The following is a 16,580-nucleotide window of genomic DNA, read 5'->3' as shown; positions in this document are numbered from 1 at the left end:
ATGAACCTACATTGACACATCATTATCACCCAGGGTCTGTGGTTTACATTAGCGTTCATTCTTGGTGCTGTACATTCATTAGGTTTGGACAAATGTATAAGCACATGTATCCACCATTAGAGCATCGTGCAGAGTAGTTTCGCTGCCCTAAAATTCCTCTGTGCTCCATCTATTCATCCCTCCCTCCCCCAACCCTTGGCAACCAATAATCTTTACTATCACCATAGTTTTGCTTTTTCTAGAATGTTCTATAGTTGGAATCACGTAGTATGTAGCCTTTTCAGATTAGCTTCTTTCTCTTAGTACTATACATTTATATTTTCTCCGTATCTTTCAATGGCATAATAGCTCTTTTTTCTTTTGACTGGATATAGTAGTTTATCCACTCACCTACTGAAGGCCACCTTGGTTACTTCCAAGTTTTTGAAATGATGAGTAGAGCTGCTTTAAACATCTGTGTGCAGGTTTTGTGTGGACATAAGTTTTCTATTTGGGTACATATCAAGGAGTAAGATTTCTGGGTCATATGGTATGAGTATGTTTAGTTTTGCTTTCCTCCTAGCAGTGAATTATTATTTTGAAAAAACTGTTATCTATTAGATAAATTAGGAATATTTCACTTATTTATTTTCTGATGCTCTTTCCTTCTTTATGGAGGGCCGTGTTTCTGACCTATCATTTTCATTCTTTCTGGAGAGAGGCCTGTTGTTTGATTTCAAATATAAATTTGGGAAATTCTCAGTCACCACTGCTTCAAATATTACTTTCTTCCTTTTTCTCTTTCTTCTCTTTCTTATATCTCCATTACACAGTTCTTAAGTATTTTGTTCTTTATTTTCAGTTGTTTCATCTTTCATTTTAAGTTTTGGAAGATTTGATCATCATATCCTCAAGCTTAGAGATTGTCTTCTCAGCCATGTTTAGTCTACTAATGAGCTCATGAAAGCCATTATTTATTTCTTTACAGTGTTTTTGATCGCTAGCATTTCTTTTTTGTTTTTTAGAATTTCCATCCCTCTGCTTACACTGTCCATTTCTTTTTGCAATCTATTTTTTCCATTAAATCCCTTAGCATATTAATCATAGCTCTTTAAAATTTCTCGTCTGATACTTCATGCCACATCTAATGCCTGTTCTGATTTGTATTCAGCCTCTTAACACTGTGTTTTTTGCATTTTCACATGCCCGGTAATTGTTCTGTTGAAAGGCGTGCATCATGTGTAGTAGCTGAAAGGAACTGCAGTGAGCAGGCCTTTACAAATATCGTGGTGAGTCTGTGGGGTGGTGAGAGGAAGTGTTCTCCAGTCCTGTGACTTGGTCTGCTGTTTGGTGAGCCTGTGCCCCTGGACTGTGAACTTCCACAGTGCTTCTTCATCTCCTCCTTTCCCATCTGGTGAGACAGGATGGCTGGAGGTACTGGAGCTGTGTATTTCCCTTCCCCCGTGTGGGAAGCTAGAGGGATCAGGATTTGGGTATTTTTCTTAGGAAGAGGTATTAGGCTCTTACAAAACCCCAGCAGGTTAGGCTCTGGTAAATTAGTTTCTCCTAAAGACAACCTTGGTTCAGAAGAACAGAGTGCTCTGGCTTATGTCACAATGGTTCATTTTCCCTTCCCCTGCCAGAAACACGAGGGGATCTTTCTTCACCATGCAGTGTGAGGACCCAGTAGAGCTCCCGGAGGTAAAACTCAGAAAAGTATGGGGAACCACCTGTGTCTGGGTTCCCTGGAGTGTTAGCTCTCAGACCTGTCCACGCTGACCCTCCAGCAATTCATCCATCACAGTTTGGGTTTCTCTACCCCAGTCTTGGCTCCCAGGGAAATTTCTGCTGGCGGATTTCTGCTCCAGTAAGTTGTGCTTCTCTGTATTTGTCAGTCTGTCTCTCCACTTTTGAAGGCAGTGGTTTTTTCCATGGCCTCACTTCTCTGTCAGATCGAAGCGGAATTACTTCAGCTTTTACTTGTTGTTAGAACAGAGTGATGACTGCTAAACTGCTTATATGCCAACTGAAAATCAGAAGTCAGGGTGACTGGCCTGTTTTTTAATCGGGTTATTTGCCTTTTTATTATTGAGTTGTAATTGTCCATAGTGGCTTGGATTTTTATGCTCCAATTTCAGAAAGAAAAGTATTCTACTTTGCAAGACAGTATTTAATTATACCATTTAATTGATCTGGACGTGAATAAGAAAGTGAAGAATAAATGGCTCATTCGGGGCAATTTAAAATTTTAGACACAAAACCCAGGAATTTAAGCTGTTTTTTATAACAGTACACACTCTGATTTTGTAAACCATTTTTTAATACTGACTTTAAAATTTTAGATCATAACTGTTTACAAAAAAAATAGTCTAATGATATATTGGATTTGGCATCCAAGCTAGTCTTTTTTATCATCTTTTTAAATATGACTTTGAGATATATATATATATATATATATATATATACATTTATTTATTTATTTATTTCCAGAGTATCAGGATAACTGTGGGAATACATTGGTCTGAAATTGTAGTAAAGTTGGTGCGATCTCTTTGGGAGCAACTCTCCTGGGAGAGAGTGTAATTTTATTCTCTCTGACTGCGGGTATCCTTTCTCTGGCTCACACATAGGCTCCTGACATGAAAGGGCATCTAGATCAGAGTTGGTGGGGTTGTTTTAAAGTCTGTCTTGGGTTCTTGGCACAGTCAGAGTAAAACAACCATGCAGGGATGAACCTTGATAAACAAATACCACGAATTCACTATTCTCCCTCCCTCAGATTTCCTGATGGGAGGAACCCAAGGAAAAGACAGAAAGTAAGGGCACCATTTTATATAGTCCGTGTAGGTCAGCTGCCTCCAAAAGAAGCAGTATGGCAGGTACAGAATGGATCTGGAGGGACGTGTCCAATGGTGTTTTCCAAAGATGACTGCAAAAGCACACTTTGTACCCCACTTGCTTGTCTTTCATTGTGACTTTTGACAGTCTTCCCCATCAAGTGGTGAAACATATGCCTCTTGTCTTGAACCCAGGTAGACCTTTGTGACTGCTTTGATCAATAAAGAAAAGCAGGAGTGATGCTCTGATTGCTGAGGCTAGCTCATAAAAATGCATGCACTTCCACCTTGTTCTATTGGTGCAATTTCTCTTGGAATTCCTGCTTGGAAGCTCAAGCAGATGGTGGAGAGGTCTACCTTAAGAGAATGGCTGAACTCCCAGCCAACAGCCAACACCACTCTCCAGTCATGTAAGCTGGCTTGCCTGTCCCCATTCTAGCTGCCCCAGCTGATGAGGTTTACAACAGAGATGAGCTGTCCCCCTACTGATCTCTGCGCAGATTATATATTGCTGAGCAGAGTAAATGATCATCAATTTTTTAAGCCACTAAATTTGGGCGGTAATTTATTACACAGCAAGAGTAATTGGAACTAGAACTGAGCACAAGACGTTTGCACAACTTGGTCAAGTTTCCATGAAACAATGGCTTTTTGTGCCTTTGTATCAATGGATTTCCTTTTTCATACACTAACATTATAATTCTGCAAGGGGCCGATCTGCTCCCAGTATATTTTAAACCTCTAATATGAGGGTAAAAGCAACAAAGACAAAAAAAAGACCTGTGATCTATGAGATAAATTGTTACTCAGGGTAGGCTCTTGTGACTTGAAATACTTGCATTCTGAACTGCCGTCACATCAGTTCAGAGTAATCCTAGGGTGATTCACATTGACTAACAGTAAGTTTCTATATGAATCTGTAGAAATCTATCACCATGTTGAATTATTTCAATGACTACTTGTTTTTAAAATGACAAGTACACCAAGGCAATCTAATGTCAAGGAAATGCACCTTGTACTTGACATCTAGTACCTGTTTCACGGACACTAGTTTTCCCACCCATCTTCCAGAATGAAAATACGTACAGGTGTACTGTTCTCAGCTTATAAACCCAGCACTAAACAGCCGAACTTAAGGATTATTTTATGCATTTATTAATTGCAGAGTTTTAGAGCTAGGGAAAAGAGTGCCTATCTTGAAGCTTTTATTTCCAGGAGGAGTGATGATGTGAAGAATATAAAATCTCGGGCATTTAATGCTTTTAGATACTAACTGATCATTAGAATCAGCTAAAGGATCTCCTCTTTCTAGTCCATTTTGATTTAACTGTTCTGGGATGTGGCCTAGGGATTTCTGGTATGGTTTTTTTGTTTGTTTTGGGGTTTTTTTTTGCGGTACGTGGGCCTCTCACTGCTGTGGCCTCTCCCGTTGCGGAACACAGGCTCCGGACGCGCAGGCTCAGCGGCCATGGTTCACGGGCCTAGCCGCTCCGCAGCATGTGGGATCTTCGCGGACTGGGGCATGAACCCGTGTCCCCTGCATCGGCAGGCAGACTCTCAACCACTGCACCACCAGGGAAGCCCTCTGGTATGTTTTTAAAGACTCTCCAGGTGAATTTACTGTACAGCCAATGTTGAAAACAACTGGGTTAAGTGATCTGGGTAGTCCAGTGTTTTGCAAAGCACAGACTAGGTACCCAATAGGCAATATTAAATAATGCAGAATGAGATCTATTCTATTTTCAATTTCATTTCAATCATTTAGGTTAAATCAAGGAGAATAATTCAGTATGGTGTTAGGTTTGTCACGAATGATTTTCTAATTTTTGCTAATCTCCCTTTTTAATTAAAAGAGTAAAGGTCCAGGTCTCAGAGACTTTGAGAGTGCCCAGCTAGTGTCCATTTACATTATCTTCCACTCACTGTTTTCATTTTATCAGTTAACTATTACTGTGATCAGCAGTTTTCCATGTTAGATAAAAGTACACATTTTCTGTATTGACTTACATATTATTTAAGAAAGTTAAACAGTTTAAGAAACAAGTGAATAGTAGACCATTTAGTACTGGAATATGGCAAAAAAAAAAAATGTGGAGGTGTAACTCTAGTGGTTGAAGTTTAGAAAACACTGAGGTACAATCACTGTGGGAATAGACACTGGATCCTGAGATCACCAACTTCAAGTAAGATACTCCATAAACACTACACTGGCCAGAAAAAAAAAAAAAAATCCCCAAGTTGTTAATGTGAACTTGATGTTGAAATAGAAAAGCTGATACCTTTAAGGTAACTTGGGCATTTGATACAGTTTAAAATATGCATAAAGGTCTTTGACCAAGTTTTTATCTTTCATGTGTTATTCTTTCAAAACACTTAAGACGGGACAAGCTGGGGCTCTAAATCCTGTAATGGATCAATTATTTCAGTTTATTGGTACCAAAGAAAGTCGAAGAATTTTGATGTGAACAGATTGCATATTACCTGCACTAGATATCACCTGTTTGGACAACCAGGCATCAGACAGCTTCAGATGAAATTGTTGATCAGTCAGAAGAACTAAAATGGTTTACAGTGTTAGGGCCCATTTTCATGTTTCAGTGGTTGCCAATTATTTCTGTTCCTTGGATGAGCAGTGTCCATTTGTAACAAAGGTGGCCTTGTTGCAGCCATTTGGGGTAGGGATGGGGCAAGATTTAACTTGGTTGGTCAGAAATACAGAGGTGACCCATCTGCCACCAATTCCCTTAGGGACCTTCACAGAGAAAAACACCACTCAGGTTTCAGAAGTAACCTGGAGGCTTGACTGTTCGCTAGTCACCTGTGTATGACTTACATGCAGTGTCAGGACTTGGAAGGCAACCCAGTGACGGGCTGAATGATTAACATTGGAATCTATACAAAAACAGGCTGTGTAAAGTGATTTTTAAAAAGGAGGAGCTTCTATTCTACCTTGCCTTCCAAATAGTTGTCAAAATGCTTTTTTCCCCCTTAAATTGGAAAATTATGCTTCTTGGCAGTCCAGCAGCCGCATTTACATCACGAGTGCTTACTAGGAAATTAGTTTTTGCTGAAAATTTGTTTTATTCAAAGTGCATGCTACATTTGCAGGGGTCAAGAGGTTTTCCAAGTTCCAAGGTTTATTTTATACCTTGATTTGTAGCATATGGTAGATCTCACAATGTACTCTCAGCTTATGTGTAATTAGTAATGAGTTGTCTGCTTTCTCACCTTCAGCTGGCGTGGGTTATCACATCATGCAGTGTTTTTCTTTCAGTGCAGAGTGGTTTTTCAACTACATCAAAAATTCCACTAGCATCATCACCTAAGAAAATATAGGGAAAAAGTTAACAAGCTTATCTTCTTTTTCGTCTCATGCGCTCACTGGATTTTCTCTTAGCATTTATTTCAAAGGTGATTTGACTTATAAATCCATATACTGTTTATACCTGTAACATGTTCTGGAAATATGATCTTTTCTAGGAGAAACCTATATAATTAGGTGAAAACCTAATTAGATAATTAATTCTAGAAAAGCTTACAAGTTTTTTCAAATATAATAAAAAGAATTACTATCATTAAGACATGAATATGAACCTGAAATTAGCTACAGTGAAATTTTAGTTTTCTGGGGACAGAAATGGAGCTTTTGGTAGTGGGAGAGGCCTATTCCTATGGATTTGTGGATTAACTAACCCCCCTGACATTGCCTATCCCTCCCATTCCCAAAAGAGACTATGTTGTCACCTGCCTTAGAGTCTCTGCATACGTGTAAGTGCTCTAATGTAGACTACTTTTTTCTTACCCTCTTTTGCTAGATAGCTTGTATTCATATTGCAGATCTTAGCTCAACTATCAATACATTGAGACTCCAGAATCATAGATTCGTCTGTGTATCTTGAACTTGCATTACGCTGTAATTTTACATTGATTTGTGGTAGTCATTTGATTAATGGCTGTCTTTCAACTGTAAGCTCCATGAACATAAGGACTGTTTTTTTCCCTCACTATTGTGTCCTCAGCGACTAAAGTATAGCCATTGCTTAATGAATAGTTTTGGAATGAATGATCCTATTTAAAAAGATAGAGCTTCTGAGAAAGAGCTAAAATTCATATGACTTAGGGAAATGTCTCCCTCTTCTTAAACCCTCGTTTAAGCTGTAGGAATAGGCCTCTCGCACTGTTAAAAGCTCCATTTTCAAATAATGCTGTGACCAGCGGCATAGAAAAAGAACTTGCTTTCTGGAAAGACTGGGAATTACACTGCTGCATTTTGAGGGGGACGTTTTAAGGGCAATAGGGATAAGCGAAGTGAAGAAAATGAAGCTTTGACTCTGCTTTGTCCCAATTCTAGTCCGTTCTATTTGAGGGAAGGGGGCCAAAGGAGAGTTTAGGAAAACAATACAAAGAAAGACTAACAAACTAATTTAGCAGATAATAAAGTAGAAGCTGTTTTTATTCAAAGGGTTATTAGTGTTCCTAAGAATTTATTGCAAGATTATTAATGTTTGTAATGTTTGTAAGTTGTTTTATACTTACACTCTGAGGAATTAGAAGCATGTTTCTAAATTTATCTAAATAATAGATGCAATTTTACTGATAAATATACTGAAAAATAATCTATCAAGTGCTATTTTACCACAGTTAGACTAATGCTACTTGGATTTTTTCGGAAGTTCCTCTCCTGTCCCCTTTATCATAGTTAATCAGTAACAAACTATATTCTAACCAGTAGCAGTGAAAATTGGTGGGGACAAGAATTGGTTTGATGTAAGTGAAACTTCCGTTTGGAATTTCCTTTTCCTTTTTTATATTTTTTTAACGTCTGGGAATAATCAATTGCAGTTTAATAAGAAGTTATAGAATATTCTAATTAATTGCACTTTTATTATTAAACATTTAATTCTTGTGAAAGAAACTGGAGTTTAGAATAACAACCATGTTATTTGACCTTTTCAGTGATGGTCCTATTTATAGTGGAGCGTTTAGAGCTATAGTTGTACATTATAACAACTGCATCTTGAGAGTCATTATGTTCTGCCAAAAAATACACAAATTATAAGTGTGTAGCCCAGTGAATTTTCACAAAATGAACACATTCAGGTAACCAACGATGAAATCAGGAAGCAATATGACCCCTATTCCAGAAGTCCCTGTGATGCCTCGTTGCAGTACTAAATATCCCTCCAAAGATAGTCACAGTCTAGATTTATGATGTGATAGATTAGTGTCATTGTACTCCTTTCTATCTGATTTATATTTTTTATGTTGAGACTTAGCTATGTCAGTCTATACAGTTATAGTTCATTGATTTTCATGGTCTAATAGTATCTCCTTAAATGAGTGTTCCACTACTTACTAAGCTACTTTTTGTGATGGACACTAGGTTGTTTCTGTTCTTTAGCTATTATGGGTAGTACTGCCACAAACGTTCTTTTAAATGTCTTGATGAACATACACACACATGTCTGTAAAGTATGTATTACCTAGGAATGGAATTGCCAGGTTGTAGATTATGGGTATATGCTGCCTTAGTAGCTATTTGTAAACAAGGTTCCAGAGTGATTGCATCAGTCTCCATTCCCATTAGCAATAGCAAGAGTACCGGTCACTCCACATCCTCGGCAGGACTGAAAAATTTCCTGCCTCCTGCGTTCTAACGTTGTGTACACATGGTATGTGCCATGTGATTTTATTTAACCTTTATTAAATAAATTCTTTAATTTTTTTTTTTTTTTGCGGCACACGGGCCTCTCACTGCTGCGGCCTCTCCCGTTGCGGAGCACAGGCTCCGGACGCGCAGGCTCAGCGGCCATGGCTCACGGGCCCAGCCGCTCCGCAGCACGTGGGATCTTCCCGGACCGGGGCACGAACCCGCGTCCCCTGCATCGGCAGGCGGACCCTCAACCACTGCGCCACCAGGGAAGCCCCTCTAAATTTGTAAACATAACTTGTTTCATATATATATATCCCTGACTTGGGTTTACATCCTAGAGAGCAGAGGTCATGTATAACACACTTCTCTAACCTCGAGTGAATCTAGTATGGCAAGCATTCAATGAACTTTTGTTAAGATGAATCGTGACTCTTCATATTGCTCCGTTAAAAGACAATAGATAGGGTGAGAGAGAAAAAGCAGTAGAAGTGGAACAATATAAATATAGTCTACTGGGATAGACAAAAATTAAGTACAGGATCCTTCATTTTTGCTATATTTTATTTTTCATTTATGTATTCATCCACTCAGTTTCATGTTGGTGCTGAAAAACAAAATCAATGGTTCCTACCGTCTACATGTTTATTGCTTCCGTTTTCACTCTACAGTGTAAAATATTATTAAAAATTATATTTCCCTACATGGTGAGCCTAACTATATTTCTTCAGGAAGATGGTTTGGCTATTACACAAGCTAGCTAAGTTATATCTCTCTTTACCCATCAATACCAAAGTGAAGAGAAATGACAAACCCAACATCAATCTCTTTTTTTACTCCTTCAAGAAAGAAAACGAGCTTATGTGCCTAAAAGCTGTATTCGTGTGTCTGAGGACCAAAAGACAGTACTATTTCCAATTTTCTTTTTTTACCCAACTGCTTTCAAAATAAGCAAATAAACACAGGGAAGAATAACAACTTACCCCAATGCCTCGATGGAATTTAATCGTAACAGTTCTTACTTCACTGAAAATAAGAGATTCCTATAGAAATGATAACCTCCTGTGAGTATATGGAGCTCATAAAATTTAAAGAGTTTCTAAAGGTCAGCAAGCATTGAAGGCTTTGTCCTGGGGATAATTTCTAAGTAACCCTGAGGAGAAAGAGAGAGGGAGGGAAAGGAAAAGGTTTAACTTGATGAAAGTAAAGCGTGCAAACTCAACAGTTTCTGGATTATCATTTAATTACAGCCATCAATCAGCTCACATCTGCCTTTTCCCGATACTCAAGAAATTCAGGCTAAAGCCAAACAATCCAACCAACGGAGAATACATAGCGCATTAAGAATCCTAAGGATAGGAAGCGATATTTAAGAAACTACCTGATAGGAGATCTTAGGAAATTACCTAAAAGCAAGATAGTGGAATCCATCTTTCAACAAATACTGGGAAAACCCAAGAGTAAAATTATCCTTTTAATTAATAAGACAAACTACTTATTGCTTCCTCTTCCATACCAGTTTAGAGGTTTTCCATTAAGTGATCCTTTTCAAAGGGCTTTGCTTTCCAAATCGTTTTATTTCAATCCATACTTTTACTCATGCATGAAACTGGCCTGCAGTTACTCATTTTATGAACATGATTTTACATTCTTTTAAAACAAGGACGATTTGAAGTTGAGCTTTTAGAAATACATTTGCTTCATTAATTGGCACTGGGGGATGCCAGCCTGTGTCTTTATGGGTAGCTATTATTTTTTGGTTAAAAATGTTTTAATTTCTTCTTATTGAGGGGTTCATACTGACTGTCCCTAAATTCTGTAGCGAAGGAATTAAATAGCATTAGGCTTTTTAAGCTTCAAAGTGTTCAGAAAAGTGTTTCAACCATGGTAATCCCCTTGTCGTGCTGCCTTTATCTCCCGCCAGATACCTAAATGCTTCCGTCTTCTTCTCAGGCAGATAATTGCAAAGAGGATGGAACTAGAGAAAAGAGTTGAGCTGGTGCTGAGCAATGGATATAAAAAGAAGTGTCACCCTAGTGAAAGTAAATAGACTCTGAGACTGTGATCTCTGCCCTTATTTATCTTTGAAACCATAAATGCCCAGGGGAAAGCTTGTTGTTTATTTAGCTACAGAAACCTATGTCTGCAATCATGTATGGTTTTTAACCTGTTTTTATTTCCATACTCTCCATCGTAGCAATCTTCTGTCTTGGAACCACCTAGGTTTTCTCTCTAAATATGGGTTTAGTGGTGGTGTTGGCCATAGCCTTCGAGAGTCTCTGTGTTTTCAAACTAATAATATGTTCATTACCTGTTTTTTCCAACAGAGTTCGTCAGGCGATTTAATGATCAGAAACATTCAGTTGAAACACAGTGGGAAATATGTTTGTATGGTGCAGACAGGGGTGGACAGTGTTTCATCTGCCGCTGACCTCATAGTAAGAGGTAAACATTAATGGCTCTGTGTGCTTCTTTAATTTCGCCTCTTAACTGAGCCTTTCTAACTGAAAAACCATGATGAGATAGCAAATGAACATGTGGGTTATATAATATTGATTTGATCCCCCTGCCCAAATAGACCAGAAGATGTGAGAATAAGGATAGGTGCTAACTCAAAGAAATAAAATTCTCAACTCTGTCATTCCAATAGCTCTCAGTGTAATAAGCGTTCCACAGCTGCTGCCAAGCTGATGTGTTTTTGAGTATGTCATTAATACAGCAGTAGTGTTTAATATGAAAGAGAGTAGTGATAGTGGGTGTGTGTGTCTACTTCCAAAATAAAACACAGGATCATCTAGGATGCCTGAGAAAATTTGCCAGTCTGAGCTACCGGCCAAAGTACTGATTTGCTACTGAGCTGAAAAATCACCCAGCGTGCATGGTAGAATAAAACAGCTCTGAATTACAAACTGGGAACTACAGAGATGTCCCAGGAGATTAAAGAAAAAGGTTTCGCGCCCAAAGTAAAGGATATTGAATTTGGAACAGGGCAGGAACCCTGCTGAATAGAGGTCTCAAAAAGCAGGTTTCATTTGCAACTGTGGAGTATTATGCCTTTGGAATTCATGGCTCAGAATGCAGATTTAATATCTAGCAACAGGAATGTGAAAGAAAAAAAGTGGAAGTTTTGTTGCCAGGTAAATGTCCTCTTTCCCTAAGCGCTTTTGAAATTGGGATCCGTTGAAGGGGTTCAAGTGCTATGGGGCATGTTCTTCACATTGGTAGAAGAGAATGACATTTATGGAACTGCTAAATATTGTTTGCATTTTTGCCTTAGGTTCACCTGGACCACCAGAAGACGTAAAGGTAGATGAAATTACAGATACAACAGCCCAACTCTCTTGGAAAGAAGGTACAGACAACCACAGCCCAGTTATATCCTATTCTGTCCAGGCACGGACCCCTTTCTCCGTGGGTTGGCAGACGGCCACAACAGGTAAAGGGGGAGAGGCAAATGCCACCGGTACATATGTATGGATTGCAGGTCAACCCTAAGACGTGCAGACGTTTACCTCTCTGAAATATTCCTTTGTAGTGCCTGAGGTCATTGATGGGAAAACACACACAGCTACGGTAGTCGAGTTAAATCCATGGGTGGAATACGAATTTCGGGTTGTAGCCAATAACAAAATCGGAGGTGGAGAACCCAGTTTACCCTCAGAAAAAGTAAGAACTGAGGAGGCAGGTTAGTGTTTTTTGTTTTCTGAGTCATGGCTTCATAGGTTTTTCTGGGTGTGTATTTCCACTTCTCTTGCGCTTGATCTCCAGCCTCGATAATGCATTGTCGCAATTATCTGAACTATCTAACGGCAGACTGGCCATATGGCATTTGTCAAAAGACACGTGTAAGTGATTCTGATGTAGTGTGACATTTGCAAGAGTTCAGTCCATCGTCAGCATTCATTAGTGCATGTAGAGTGAATATGTTTTTGTCACTTAAGGTTATAATTACTATCTGATATAGTCACCCTGTTAACAGGGGAAGTGCTGTTTTCATTTATAACGAGCATTGACAAATTGGAAGGATAATGACTTCTGGGAGTTCAGCTGCTAGGAAATCTCGTTCTGCCACCAAGCTTAAGCGATTGATGAATAGGTATATTTTGGCCCCTTGAGTATTAAATTAAGAGAGAATTATTGTTAAAATTTTCCATGTGGGGCAACTATTAATATTAACCATAAGACTCTTTTTATAATGCTAAAAATAGCCTAACATTGAAACTGCAAAGTAGAAAGTGTACATGGTATCACGTTACTGAGGCATCAGAGAGGACTTAAGACTTTCCTTTTCAGAGTCCACAGTATTAATTAAGACTAACTAAAATTATGTTTGAAATACAGCCAATATATCACTTTGGAACAAAGCCAAGATAGAAGTCATGGAATACATTTCAGTAATTTTAATGATGCTCTTTTACACGGGACAATGCATATAATGTTTATGCCAGGTATTGTGAGAAATCGGGGAGCCATGTCTGTCTTGGTGCTCAGTTCATTTATTCACAAAACACATATTCAGGAAGTACCTGCTGTGCACTGAGCACTTTCTAGGTACAGTGGGTACAGCTCTGAATGCAGCAAAGACCCATCTTCAGGGAACTTACGTTCTAGGTGTGTCATGGGATTTATTAAGCATAAATTTCTCAGCATAAAAGCCTGTGTGAGGTTCATAAAGATTATCTCATAACAGGATTTGAGGATTTAAGTATGGGTCATCTTTATATAGAGGCAATGTTGTTCTGAGAACTAAATCTGTACTTGAAATAGTCACAAGTTAAATGTTCATGCTGACGTGGATGGACCTAAAGATTATCATACCAAGTGAAGCCAAGTCAGACAGAGAAAGACAAATATCACTTATGTGTGGACTCTAAAAAAATAATGATACAAATGAGCTTACTTACAAAACAGAAATAGACTCACAGACATAGAAAACAAACTTATGGCTACCAAAGGGGGAAGGAGAAGGACGGGATAAATTAGGAATTTGGGGTTAACAGGTACACACTACTATATATAAAGTAGGTAAACAACCAGGACCTACTGTATAGCACAGGGAACTATATTCAATATCTTGTAATAACCTATAAGGGAAAAGAATCAGAAAAAGAATATATATATGTGTGTATATGTGTATATATATATATATATATATATATATATATATATAAAAACACTGAATCACTTTGCTGTATACCTGAACAATTGTAAATCAACTATACCTCAATTTAAAAAATCGCTTTGAAACTGGGGGAAAAAAAATGTCCATACGGGATTGATTTATCATCATCCCTGATGAATCACTTTTTCTTGTTTTATTAACCTTCACACTGAGTCATTGTTTTCTTACTGTTTGAGATATTTTGAATATTTAATAATTTTATGCAGATATAAAGCATGTGATGATCTCCCTCAAAGATATATATATACACATATATATGCACACACATATAATTGCATATATACACCCACGTGTGCACGTGCACACACATACACACACATGTAATGTGCCAATGATCAAATTATTTTAAGTATTAAAAGTAAACAACAGGGCTTCCCTGGTGGCGCAGTGGTTGAGAGTCTGCCTGCCGATGCAGGGGACACGGGTTCGTGCCCCGGTCCGGGAAGATCCCACATTGCCGCGGAGCGGCTGGGCCCGTGAGCCATGGCCGCTGAGCCTGCGCGTCCGGAGCCTGTGCTCCGCAGCGGGAGAGGCCACAACAGTGAGAGGCCTGCATACCACACACACACACACGCAAAAGTAAACAACATTGAGTCTTCTTTCAGATAAATCTTACTAGATGCTAGCAGGGTTTCAGTCATTCTTTCTAACCTTTCAGTGCCGGAAGTGCCTCCTTCAGATGCCAGTGGAGGAGGTGGGAGCCGGTCTGAACTGGTGATCACCTGGGATGTAAGTGTCTGCACAGCGCCTGCCCCTCAGGGTGACGCCCTTCCCACACTCATGGCATCCTGGGTGGTGCTAGTGGTGGTGGCTGGAACTAGTAGCCAATATTTTTGAGTGTTCACTCTGTGTTAATCATTGTTCCTAGCATTTTGCATATTTTTTTCATTTTATCCTCGCAACATTTTTTAGGTGAAAGCACTAAGGCATAGAGATGTTAAATAATTTGCCCGAGGTCATCTGGCTGGTAAACATAGGGGTGAGAGTCTAGTCCTGGCTGTTTACTCTGGAGCAGCACCTCTGGAGCTGCTCCCCCGCTGGTCATGCACGCACCACTTCTCCAGCGGGGGCTGCGTCCTAGCCATTCTCTCAGCCCTTGCTTTAAGTCATAATTAGGAAAAACATTAATTAACAAAGTCAGAAGGCACTAGAATTGTCTACATTATTTGAAGATGTGGATGGAAAAATAAGAAGTCGAGAGATTATGGAGTGTCAATAGGAATTTTTGGCATGATGCAAATACAGCTTTGAGTTTAATATATTGTTTTTATTTCCTTTTTTAAAGTTTTACTCTTGCTCTGAATTATCATGTCAATGTGTAGTTTTTTTCTGTAAAATCAACATTATGGATGAGATGATTTTTATTTGATTTAGAGATGCAGTATTTCAACTGAAAGTGTATCTTTATTATTCAGAACTCAAATTAGGGCTGCAAGATGCTCAAAAATCTCAATAATTTAGGAAAATTCCAGTTAGTTATCTGATGGCTATGAAAGAGTGCCATATGTTTATTTAAAAGCAGCTGACTGTCCCCCTGACCTTTTTCTCCTTTTTTAATCCAACCACTTAATACAATGTGGATTATTATTTGATGGCTTTTACAAAAGACTCCGCATTAGAGCTGCATTTATTTTTGCCTTGCTCTCGTGTGAAAGCGTGAGTTAATATGCCTTTCCTTTGCAGCCAGTCCCTGAAGAACTACAGAATGGTGAAGGTTTTGGATATGTTGTTGCTTTCCGCCCTGTTGGAGTAAGCAACTGGATCCAGACAGTGGTCACATCTCCTGATACCCCAAGATATGTCTTTAGAAATGAAAGCATCCTGCCATTTTCACTGTATGAAGTTAAAGTGGGTGTTTATAATAACAAAGGTGAAGGACCATTTAGCCCAGTGACAACAGTGCTCTCTGCAGAAGAAGGTATGGAAAGGCTATGATTAGACAGATGGCCTTCAGCTTAATGATTTCTTGACTTTACAGTGGTGTGAAGTGAGACATTTCAGTAGAAATTGCACTTCGAGTTTCTAATTTTAATCTTTTCCTGGGCTAGTGATACGGAGTAAAATGATCTCTCAGGATGCTGGGCAGCAGTAGCTACAGCGCCTAGTCAGCCAGACAACCACAAGCGTAAACAATGGATATACTTAAAATTATTCTGAACCATGCAACCGTTCTATTTTTCACTTTCAGTACAGTAGTCAATAACTTACAGGAGATACTCAACACTTTATTGTAAAGTAGGCCTTGTATTAGATGATTTTGCCCAACCGTAGGCTAATGTAAGTGTTCAGAGCCTGTTTAAGGTAGGCTAGGCTGAGCTTTGCTGTTTGCTCTATTAGGTATATTAAATGCATTTTCGACTTACGATATTTTCAAATTAAGATGTGTTTATCGAGATGTAACCCCATCATAAGTCAAGGAAGATGTGTATGTCAGTTCCACACTTAATCAACCAATTGTGCTCCAAAAACCCATTTGGAAGTTCTTTGTGACTTCAGATAATAGTTCTCGAAAAGGAGAATGATTGAAGTCATAGTTACTAGTCCAGGTAATAAAGATCAACCATGCCCTGTTGAAGTGTGAGACTCAGTGGCTAGTTAGAGGGGGTAATAATTAGTTACAAATGTGCTTATGAGGAATACATTGAGTTCCAGTCTGTGAAGCAGGGGACAGCACAGCCTTCTACAGATTTCTTCTTTGGGAGGTAAGATTAAGATATTCTTTTTGAAGTGCCGTAGTCTGAAGTTTTATAGTGGTTCCTAGACCTGAGAAAGAGGTTTTAGCAGGATGGAGAGGGACGACCAGAAGCCTGACATTGGGGAGGTATGGAATATGGAGGTTTGAGGATGGGTTTCACCAGTTCTAGTCGGTATAGATTCATACATACTCCACTCTGGACTCACTCCCTTTCTCTGCCTTTCTGTCCCAGAAAGT

The 16,580-nt window shown here is 38.9% G+C and overlaps 1 protein-coding gene across 2 annotated transcripts in view; it reads left to right on the top strand.

Moving 5' to 3' along the window:
• Positions 1-16,580, top strand: part of CNTN3 (contactin 3) — a 217,451-nt gene that overhangs the window by 166,584 nt on the left and 34,287 nt on the right. Inside the window, exons 12-17 of one of the 2 annotated variants that reach the window (XM_029244095.1) lie at positions 3,049-3,053; positions 10,796-10,911; positions 11,744-11,902; positions 12,002-12,151; positions 14,307-14,377; positions 15,332-15,566. In XM_029244095.1, the coding sequence (XP_029099928.1) occupies positions 3,049-3,053; positions 10,796-10,911; positions 11,744-11,902; positions 12,002-12,151; positions 14,307-14,377; positions 15,332-15,566 (736 nt within the window). Of the gene's footprint in view, positions 1-3,048; positions 3,054-10,793; positions 10,912-11,743; positions 11,903-12,001; positions 12,152-14,306; positions 14,378-15,331; positions 15,567-16,580 lie in introns of both variants that reach the window. The other variant, XM_029244094.1, reaches the window with a different exon arrangement.

Source organism: Monodon monoceros, unplaced genomic scaffold (genome assembly GCF_005190385.1).
Source record: "Monodon monoceros isolate NGI ecotype Baffin Bay Population unplaced genomic scaffold, NGI_Narwhal_1 Super_Scaffold_3, whole genome shotgun sequence".
Classification (NCBI taxonomy): domain Eukaryota; kingdom Metazoa; phylum Chordata; class Mammalia; order Artiodactyla; family Monodontidae; genus Monodon; species Monodon monoceros.
This window is presented reverse-complemented; position numbering and strand designations above follow the sequence as displayed.